Source organism: Nestor notabilis, unplaced genomic scaffold (genome assembly GCF_000696875.1).
Source record: "Nestor notabilis isolate BGI_N333 unplaced genomic scaffold, ASM69687v1 scaffold23670, whole genome shotgun sequence".
Taxonomy (NCBI): domain Eukaryota; kingdom Metazoa; phylum Chordata; class Aves; order Psittaciformes; family Psittacidae; genus Nestor; species Nestor notabilis.
In genome coordinates, this window is record NW_009910978.1 from 1 (window position 1) to 10472 (window position 10472).

Genomic DNA, 10472 nt, shown 5'->3' on the forward strand with positions numbered 1-10472 from the left:
GCCCCGGTACGTTGTTAGTGGCGTCCCCGGAGCAAGGGGAGCAGGAGCAACGTCGACAGCCGCTACCGCCAGCGCAGCTCCCCGCGTTGAGCAGGCCGTTGGCCGCCTCAGACCAGGCTGCGTGGGTGGCACAGTTCATCTCAGAGGCGGGGGTGTTATTTCTGAACATGATGAATGCAGATCAAATATACCTGGCGTGGTTTGTTCCGCCGATGACTGTGTGGCACTCGGGGCACTTGCTCCTCTCCGCTGTCCCCCCGCAGTTCCCAATCACACAGATATGCCCATTGCTGCACTTGAACCAGTCTCCAGGTGGACAGCCAATAGCATTGACAATCTGCACCTGCTCCAATCCTGACACAGGCAAGGCAGTGCAAAGCCTCTCCAGGTCAGCCTTCGCAGCACCCTCATCTTTCTCTGTGAACTTCGTTGTCCCTTCCACGATCTCACAGGCACTGGCAATCTCTGCTGCAAGCGCTGGGTCGATTGTTGCACTTGCCCCTCTGCACTTTTCCAGGTCTCAGGCTGCAGGTCAGAGAGCTCCTGTGCTGTAAAACTGAGCTGTAAAACTTATCCAGCCACCCCTGGACTTCATCCAGCCGCTTTCTCAGCCTCCTCCTCTCACTTGCATCGATTTTGCTTATAGAATTGGTTAGGTATGATACACGCTTGTAGAAGTCTGATACTCCTTGTAGAGAGATCATCAGCTTTTAGTTTATCCTGCAGCATGAGATACTTAAGAACTCCTATGCATAGAACAGCATTCCCTGCAAGTGCAGCCTGCAGTCTTTGCTAGACTCGGCTTCCTGTGCTAGGCCTCGGCTTCTCTTTTTCACCTTTTCTATCTCATTGAGCCACCTTTTCACAATGGTGCCATATCTCACATTCTTTCTGATGGGTATGTAAGAGATAGGGTATACCTTCAGCTTGATGACATCATCATCTTCTTCCATTTAATGGTCAAGGCCTTGGGACTCAAAGATACGGCCACAGTCTTCAAGCTGTACATCTTGGTCTTCTTCGAAGCCAGAAAAGATCAGGATGAGTTCCTCACGGTCACAAACAAGGCACTTCTTTGTGCAGGGCTCTCCACAAAATCCAATAAAAGGATGACTGCAGCACAGTAGCTTGGCACATAGTACATTGCAGCAAGGTCTACTGCATGGTTCACAGCAAAGTTTGGTACCCTGGTACTGCTGGCACTACCACTCGCATGGCTCAGCACACAGAAGACAGCTCTCTCTGCATTTCTTTTTACACCTACTGTGGGTGCAGTGGTTTTGACATTCCAGCTGACAGAGAGGGCGTTCTGTAGTACAAAGCTGCTGACACTTTTCAGAGCAAACCAAGAAGCACTTGCACAGGCTTTTACATGGCTTATGAAATTTTCCTTCAAAGCAGGTATGACAGGAACCTGAGCATATATGACCAGTTTTGACAGAACACTTAGTTTTATATTCCATGGGCTTCTCATGTTTTATCTCCTCAGTGATCCAGCATTTAACTTGCTGCTTGTGGCCACATTTCAGTGTGACTACTATAACCAGCTCAGGACATTGCTCTGTGCATGCCTGCCCACAGAATTTGTTGCGAGAGTGCCCACAGTTCAACTTTTCCTGGCAAGGTTCTCAACAAGGAAACTCACTGTCTGGAGTGAAGCAGGTCGCCATCTGCATGTGGTCACACTTAAAAATAGTTTTCTGCATTATCACCATGCATGGTCCACAGGGCTCATAACATGACAGTGGACAGCAAAGCCCATTTGCACAAAGCACCCATCCAGAAGGCTTCAGATACTGATACTTTTTGTGCTGTATGTCATATGGGTGACAGGTCCTTGGGCAAATATGTCCACAACTCAACCTAAATTCACAGGGACAGCTATAGCCTCCTTCTGGGACCTTGCTGAATTCTGTTGCAGTAGATACTAGTGTCTTGGTTTCAGGATGGTTTCGACAGTAAAGCACCAATAAGTGGCAAATGTGACCTTTCTCCCAAAGGGTATGAATGATCTTGCTCCACAGAGGAACCTTCCCAAGCATTCTCATATTTCCAATGCAATACAGCCCTTTCTTAGCTCTGGATAATGCTACACATATCCAATGAGGGATCTGCAAGAAGCCAGTTCTCTCTTCTTTGTTGCTCTGCACAAGTGACAGCGGAATAGTATCATTCTCCTCCCCCTGGTATTTATCTACTATATGAACCTTCACACCTGAAAAGATCTTGGCTGGCATGAGCTTACACAGACAGAAAAGCTGTCCAGTATAAGTAGTGAGAATGGCGATCTGAGAAGGTAGATAATCCTGACACAAGAACTATTTTGCACAGGTCCACTAGAAACTGGGCCTCGTGGATTCTGGTGGCTTTTTCCTTCGTGGATCTCTTGCTCAGGAAAGTCACGTTCCATAAAGAAGAGGTAAGACCCCCTGAAACAAGAGAAAGGAATGTCAGAAACAGAATTTTAGTTTCTGTCACTGCAGCCTGTTTCTGTGTCCAAGGTTAACCACTAAGAAGGAAACTTACGGAGAGGACTGCAGTATGCAGTTACTGTGTACTTAGGTATCTTCCCCTTAGATTTCCAAAGTGTATTCATCAGATAAGAATTTAAATTTATTAATCACATTTCAGCTTATTAGTGACATTTCAGTATCCTAAGATGAAATCAGTGCCTGTGGATGATTTTACTCCCTATCTTTTCAGACAGACATCAGAGTAGCTTCTACTGTACCTTTTCAGGTTATAGAAAAAGAGAAGATTAAGTGCTAGTAACGCTTCTCAAAGCATCATAGTTCCATTTCACGTTCATGGTGTGAACAATGTCTTGTTTTGGCCAAAGATAGTTAGTTATCAGTGCAGAGGGCTTAGCACTTGCCTAAAACTACTAGTAAAAAACATACCACCTCTGTTACTGCAGTAAAAACAAAGACTGCTTTTCCACCAGGAAAACTAAGAACACTGAAGACTCCAGTAGTCACTTACCAGCTCCAGGGATGTAGAGTTGTCTACTCACCTGTTCAAATATTCCATTTGCCTTGAATTAGTGGGGACCTTTATTTCCTGCCTATTAACAGGAATTCTTCTACCCACAAGAAATTCTTGGGCTGTGTGCCAAAACCCAGAGACTTCTTTCCTTTTTATCAGGAACGAGGTTTTTTTAGATTGAACACAGATCTCTCTTTTCCCACGATATCCATACTGCAGTGTCCACTACCGTACAACTGAATTCAGTGGTTGCCTACACTGGTTATTGTAGTAGATGGAAAAGATTGAATTTTGATGCTTTCTGGTATAACATCTCTGCTTTAAGTCCAGATGGGATCTTCCAGATGGAAGATTCTCCAAAATAGCTTCTCATAGGAGAAATGCAGTAAAAATCTATGATCTCCTACATTGCATTCTGGATGTGGGTTTTGTTTTTGGCTGGGGTTTGGTTTTGCTTGTTTTGGTTTGGGGGCTTTTGAGGTTTTTTCCCCTTTTTTGGGGGGTGAGGGTGGCGTTTGTTGGGTTTTTTTGGTTTTGTGGGTTTTGTGTGTGTGGTTTTTTTTTGTTTGTTTGTTTTTGGGTTTTTTTTTTTTTTTTTTTTTTTTTTTTTTTTTTTTTTTTTTTTTTTTTTTGTTCTTTTGTTTAACTAAAGCATCTTCCACAACATATTTGATCTGGATTGCAAGATACCAAAAGATACCAGCCACTATCCCAGAGAGATTATTCTGGTAATTAAATAAATCATCTTCAGTATTAATTTTCTCTTGTCTGGCTTCAACATTCTGCTATAGTTTTCAGTATGCTTTCCTCATCCAGTCAAACATCTTTTAACTGATTATTACTGGCTTTACATGATGAGAGATTTACGTAGGCAAAGCCACTGTAATCGTCTTTCTGTAACTACCTCCAGTTCTTTCTCTCAGAGTATTCAGCTGCTTGTGTTTCAGAGATCCAAGGCCTAGCTCTGATACAGCATAGCAGCATAATCTTGACTCAGACTCCTGAGTTAAGTTGTGACAGAGAGCTGCTAGCAAGCCTGCAGAACAGGACTATGCAAGTTAAAGTTAAAAATACAGATATGATTGTTAATAGTTTAAAGATGCAAGAAAAGCACCAACATGGAGAGGTATGAAGACCTAATTAGGGTAGGGAAATACAAATCGGAAAACAGAGTTGAGATAGATAGTAAAATCAAGGAAGAAGCAGAGGCTGACATATTCTGACTGGTACCTGCCTCACTCTAGCAAAGACTCTTCAAGCGTCTTATGGTGTGGCAAGCATACTAATGCTTACACTTGCTAAATTCTAGCTGTTTATTCTGCGTGTTAGCCAATAAGTGATTGCTTTATACTTTTAAGCTGAACAGATCTTGTTTGGAGATGTTGCATATTGGTAAAATGCACAGAGACCCTGAGGAAGGAGGGCTCCAGTAATCAAGTCACTTACCTTACACTGGAGATTCACATAATATGCTGTAAGTCTCTCATTTAGGATTTCTTCCTAGCTTTCAATATCCTACAATTCTTTCAGTCTCCCTTCCATTTTTCACTGTTCTTTTAAAGTCATCACTATGGATTCATTTTCAGTGTCCACCATCACCAATGCTAGAACTACAAATTACTTGTCTAATTCTCTATCACACATTTCTTTGATTCAGGTATAAGTTTCAGTACCTGAACTTAATCTAAGAATTTGAAATCCTTCAACACTATATTTTACAGAAATTCATTTTAGCCACTAACAGGGAACAAAACCAGGGGATTGCCGAAAACTCACTTTTATGTCTCATACTTCAGGACAGAGGGATGATTGTCCAGCTCCTGGTATATACGAGGACTGAGAAGTCAGGCAATTTCAGGATGCATGTAGTGCTGAAACAAAAAGCAGCTTTAGCAGTCTTGACGAAAGAGCACCTATTTCCCTGACAATATTCTGATGTTTCAGTGTACAGACTGTGGCTGAATACAAGACAAGGATGACTTTCCAGGATGAGTCAAGAACAGAGCACCTCCCAGTCCCCATAGTCCCCTGCCCCATCATTAGCACCACCAGCAATTACAGGGGGAATAGCAGTAGAGTATCTTCAAGAAAATAATTTGGCAAGGTTGTTGTAATAAAAATGCTGGTTTCAGCGCAATTCTAGTAACAGTGTTCTAGATAAAAAAGCCAGCACCTTACCCTAACCACTACCTGAGCTCTTCTAGCTCAGTTTTAATAACAGGTAGAATTAACTTCTCCAAGCACCAAGATAGATGATTATAGCAGCTGAGGAGGAAGCAGACTGAGAAGGCTTGTGCTGTCAGGCTTCCAGAGTTCTGGAAGTTACAGATGCCACAATAAACCATGTTTATTGCACTAAAACATGTGGGCACCACAGTGCATCACTGAATAATTGGAAACATACTGGAACACTGTGGCAGCCTGGCAGCTCTTACCATTCCTGTTGGGAATTAATTAGCACATTATATTTCTACTCTCAGAGCAGCATAAGAGAAAAGAAACTTAAGTGTACTACGAACTTAAAACAAGCTAAATGCAAATGCAGTGTAGTTTTTTACAGCTCTTCCTCACTTGCTATTTCAGACAGACAAAGGGGAAATTGACTTTCACCAACCAGTCAAAGAGAGAGACTTCCAGACTGAAGTTCTTGGCCTGGTCATACACATTTGCACTAGGCCGCGACTGAAAAAGAAAGGATAGGAGGTCCATGTTTTAGAAATTTTCCTGTGTATTAGCAAGATTTTTCACTCATCTCTTTTTTTGGTCACTGATCTCCCATAGAAAGGCCAGAGACTGGATTCCTGCATCAGTGCTAAATATCAAAGTTAGATACAGTCTCGAGATGGAGGGAGAGTAAGAGCGCTCAGAAACCGTGCAGTTAACTGACAACTTGCACAGTAGCCACATTTAAGAAGGCTGCAGACTAATGCAGAGCCTGACCCAGGCTGTCAAGCAGCACATGATACTAATCTCTCAGGAACAACATCTTTTAACCATTATCAGATGGAGCACAATACTGCTTTGCTTCCCAACTGCTGTGCCCCTGGAGTTGTCACCCCCACAATTTGAGCCTTGCTCGAGAATGCAGAGATCTTCCTGCAGCCTCAGTTCTGTCAGCCTTTCTGTGGCTGCTTGATATTGCTGCTCATTCTGCAGAATCCTCCATCAAATAAACCCCTGATAGGTCTGCAGCCAAAGCCTGAGAAGAAAGTGCCGTTATCACACAGAGCAAGGGGAACAGGATGGTGATCCAGAAGCTCTGAGTGGATTCATTTCAAAACTTCCTCCACGTCTTTTGGGCAAGATAATATTATCATGAGTACTTAATCTTGAGCACACACAGTAGAGATGACAGCACTGTCAGCACTTTCCTGCAATATAGGAAAGGTAAGAACAAGCATGTTCAAATAAGAAGCTGAAGAGATATATGGACAGAAACACCGTGGCTTGACAGAAAAAGTTTGCAAACTGGAACAGTCCTAGGAAACATCTGCCTGACAGACCCCGCAAAATGGCTCTGTCACCTGTAAAGCCTCTGGCAGGAGCTCAGGTCAAGTTGCCACAGATCCTAAATAGCCTTTGCCTCTAACTCCGTCACTGCATGCAGTTTACGGAGTTCAACCTTCATCTTCTGTTTAATTTTCTTCCTCTGGGCCACAGTTATCTGCAGGAAAAAAAAAACAAAACAAAATCTCTCCAATAAACAGTCACAGCACAAAGATTCTTCTCTATTAGCACCCCCATATTATTCTTTACCCAGTCAAGCAGAGCCAGAGCATGCTAGTGCGTGCAGTTACCTCCCACTGCATAGTCTTCTGTTGTGGTTGGGCTGTTCCTTCTTCCTGGTCCTCCAGCTTCACAGCCAACAGCATGTTGGCTAGTTCATGAACAGATCTGTGCTCTTCTTCCTTTCTTCCTTGAGGCTTTGCTGCCTCTTCACACTCAATCACTCTGTCAGCTTGAATCAGGTCAACCTCCTCCAGGATCTCCAAAAGGCCACCTTCTGCTTCACCTTCCCACTCCTACTCTCTCCCCTGCTGACCACCTGTGAGAGTCACCAGTCACATATAGTAAGCTACAGCCACTCTAGCAGATCTACAGTCCAGCAGTCTGATCACTATGTGGAAATTAAGGTTAATCTTCTTTCTGCTACTTTACAACCTCATGCATCTTCCAGTGTCTGTTGTGTGGCAGTGTTGTTTCTGGCACACATGCACTGCTTAGGCAAACACAGCTATAGAGGATGAGGGATTTTCATGGTGGGGATTTTTTTGTTGTTGTGGTGGTGGTGGTTTGGTTTGGTTTTTTGTGTGTTTTTTTAACTGGATTCTCAGCCCCTATATTCGCTACAGCATTCTGAGTAAAGACAGTTACACCAGGGCCCAGTCGCTCCAGAATCATTAAGTGTTGTGAAGCACTGTAGTAAAACTCCTCACCTTCCTAATAGAAGGAAAGTCAAATCAGCCAGGCCTATTGCACTTCAGAGTCTTAGGATGATGCCATAACAGCACCTTGCAGCAGCAGGCAACTAGGACAGTCCCCGAGAGACCTCCAGAGCTAGAAAGTCTGAGCAGCCTCAGATCTTCAGAAGGAGCATTCTTCCTCCCCTTCAGTTTAGAAGGCTTTCATCTGGGCACTTGTATTTTTATGGTTATAAAGATTACTTAGAATCTCTGCAGTTTAAAGGAGCAAAATTTAAAGCCCCTGCCTGCCCCACCCAGTTCAGGCCAGGCTACTCTCACTGGCACATCCCTCCCTTTTCTAGTAGCCAAGCAATGCTAAAAAAAAAAAGTGTGCTTTGTGGACTCATTAGCCGAAAGTTACAGGGTACTAAGTATACACTGGGACTCAGAAGAAGGGGACCTCTCTTACCAGACCACTCATCAAGACTGTCCCAGTGCTGGGGTGCGATGCATGCTTCCAAGTGGCGCTCATGCAGAACTCAGTATGTTGTGCATTCTAAATGCTTCGCTCCCTCATGGAGCTCCTGCTCAACCTGTTTCATCTCACTGTCATGTCACTCATGACAAAGAGAAAGAAGGCATCATCATACTCAGAAAAACAAAGTTCAGAAATGGCAGGACAAGAAACTGAAAAAGTGAACAAGGATAGAAGAATTAAGGAGCTGACTTCAGTGTAAGACAAGGTCAAAGAATAGATGTTGAGGAAGCTTAGTTAGCTCCTCCAGTGCACAGGCAACCCAGTCCCATCATCTCCAGTGACATCTGCATTTACATTCGCGTAAGCTCTACAGGGATGCATTGGCAAATTGTACTGAAATTCACATTTCTTCCTCAGCTCCCTCAAGGTGAATTGCTTCAGGACCTCACTGCTACTTTTGCCCCCAACACGCACCATCCCATGTTTCTGAAATGTGTATATGCCTGGGAATGAAAGGGATAAACTGTATAGCAACCATTTGGAATTCTGCCATCGTACAAACTTCAATGTTTTTTTATCAAATTGGGCCTTGTAAACAGTTCCAGTTGGGGAACAGGCAGGGGTAATAATCCATATTTCAAAGTAGATCCTAATATCATCAAATTTTTTCTTTCTCAAACCTTTGTCCTCAAAGCTCTGCAAAAGGTCCAAGATACTTTCCCTTAAAGGCCTTACAAAGTCTTCTGTCAAAAGCTGGAAATGGGTGTCAAGATAAATGCTGGTGCTGTCATATCTTCCCATAACAATATTTGGACAGAGAAAGGGTTTCTCATCATGGGGCACCTCATTGTATGTTGCATAAATGGCCATTGTATGATATGTTTCTTCTTGACCATCAGTCCGAAGCTGCCTAAGAGTATAGATGTCAGCCCTCAGCATGCCTTCGTGTCTTTTTTTTTTTGCAGGTGCTGCACAAACATCTGGACTTTATTTAGATTCTTCTGTTTCTTCTGTGATGTCCACACCAGAAGCACTCAGAGCATTTATGGATGCTGGCAAGACTGTCAAGAGAATGGAGATTTTCTGCACAGAGCTGGCTGGGAAAATACTGATCAGGTCCTGAAGAAGTGAAAGGATGTTGCTAATATGCTAAGGGTACTGATGATGTACAGCAGGGATTGCTTCAGTTAACATGTCAGACACATACTGTGGCAGACAAATCTTGAGAAAGCAGGACTCCTTCAGCACTCCTAGAAGCTGTTGGACACTCTGTCTATCCATTCGGGAGCTGCATGCTTTTTGAAGCACCTGGCAAATGAGCTGAAGGAAATTTGGTTTCATAGCCGTTTAGGAAAGAAGTTCCTTCAAACCTGAACTGGAGGCAAGTGTGATGACAACCTGTGAAGGGTCTTTCTGGAGGAGACTTTGCAGGAATTTATAGACAATCCTTCTTGTTTGCTGAGGCTGCTCACTGAGCTGGGCCCCACCCGGGATAAGGTTCTGGTGAAAATGAGGATTCTCCCAAGGCTGCATCCTCCCTTCCCTACCTTAATTTTCTTGCCCATTCCTCAGCCTTCTAGCTTCTTCCTGAGCTTGTCTACCTTGATACCACCTTCCCCTACTTTCATTTCCTTGCTCATTCCAGGGTCCTCTCATGGGCTTGTCCACCTTGATATCTCATTCTCCTTCCCTCATTCTCCTGTTCATTCCAGTGTCCTGCAGCTCTACTGTTGGCCTGTCTACCTTGGTTTCTTGGTTTATTCTTGCTGGACTGAGGAACCTTCCAAATCTGATCACCAAATCTCTCCTCTCTTTGCCCAGGTAGAAGAGTATAATTACTGGCTTGGGCACTTCCCCCTAACTTAGCTGCCTGGCCTGACATGTTATTTGTTCTGTTTCTGCCTCTTTGCACAAAGCCAGTACCAGCGTCCCAGCGACCTGCATGCCCTTAAAAAGGAAAAAAAAAAAAAAGAAAAAAAAGACACTCCTTAATTATAAAGCAAGCACATTAACCTGCCTCCCAGCACAAACGCACAAGCATTTTGGCCTGATAGTCATCATATTTTGGACATCTGCCATCAAGTTAGAAAACTGCCACTATATTTGCACCTAGACTTTCAAATCAGTGTTTCCTTTGTACCCCTTTTCCAACTGCTAAAAAGAACAACATGCCTAGAGTTCACTTTAGGTTTTAATCCATGAAGACACTAAAAAACTAAACCCTTTTCCACAGGAAACAGAATGAAGACAGACCAAAGGCAAAAGTTTCCTGCACAGGACAGGATTTCCTTGGGAGCTAGCCATCACTGAAATATAATGACAAAGGCAGCAGCAACTGGCTTTGACTGACTGCATATAGCACAGTTAAAACACAGACCAGCTGGACAAAGCACAGCCTCTCAGAGCAGTGGGAAGCATGGCCCACAGACCCCTTGTCACGCTCTCAACAGAGTATTTCGGGAAGCTGTTTGTTAGCAGAGATTCCTGCAGTGCATAATCACGTCACGGTCCCAGCTAGACTCCAGGGGCAGATAAGGAAATGCCGGAATTAGGGCTTTTAAGGAAATTTCACTACATACAAACAGGGAAAGACCGTACCAGCGCCA

The 10472-nt window shown here is 43.7% G+C and overlaps 1 protein-coding gene across 1 annotated transcript; it reads right to left on the reverse strand.

Moving 5' to 3' along the window:
• Nucleotides 1-66: 66 nt before the first annotated feature.
• On the reverse strand, nt 67-9399 carry ZNFX1 (zinc finger, NFX1-type containing 1; the record flags this gene model as incomplete). The annotated part of the gene is given in 18 exon segments (XM_010012576.1): nt 67-519; nt 522-567; nt 570-681; nt 683-791; nt 794-2318; nt 2320-2356; nt 2358-2429; nt 4762-4856; nt 5557-5821; nt 6022-6056; nt 6058-6184; nt 6510-6649; nt 6783-7019; nt 7309-7421; nt 7849-7990; nt 8209-8823; nt 8826-8868; nt 8870-9399. Coding segments are annotated over 18 exon segments (4696 nt in total), but the record flags the coding sequence as incomplete, so codon positions are not given.
• Between the last annotated feature and the right edge of the window lie 1073 nt (nt 9400-10472).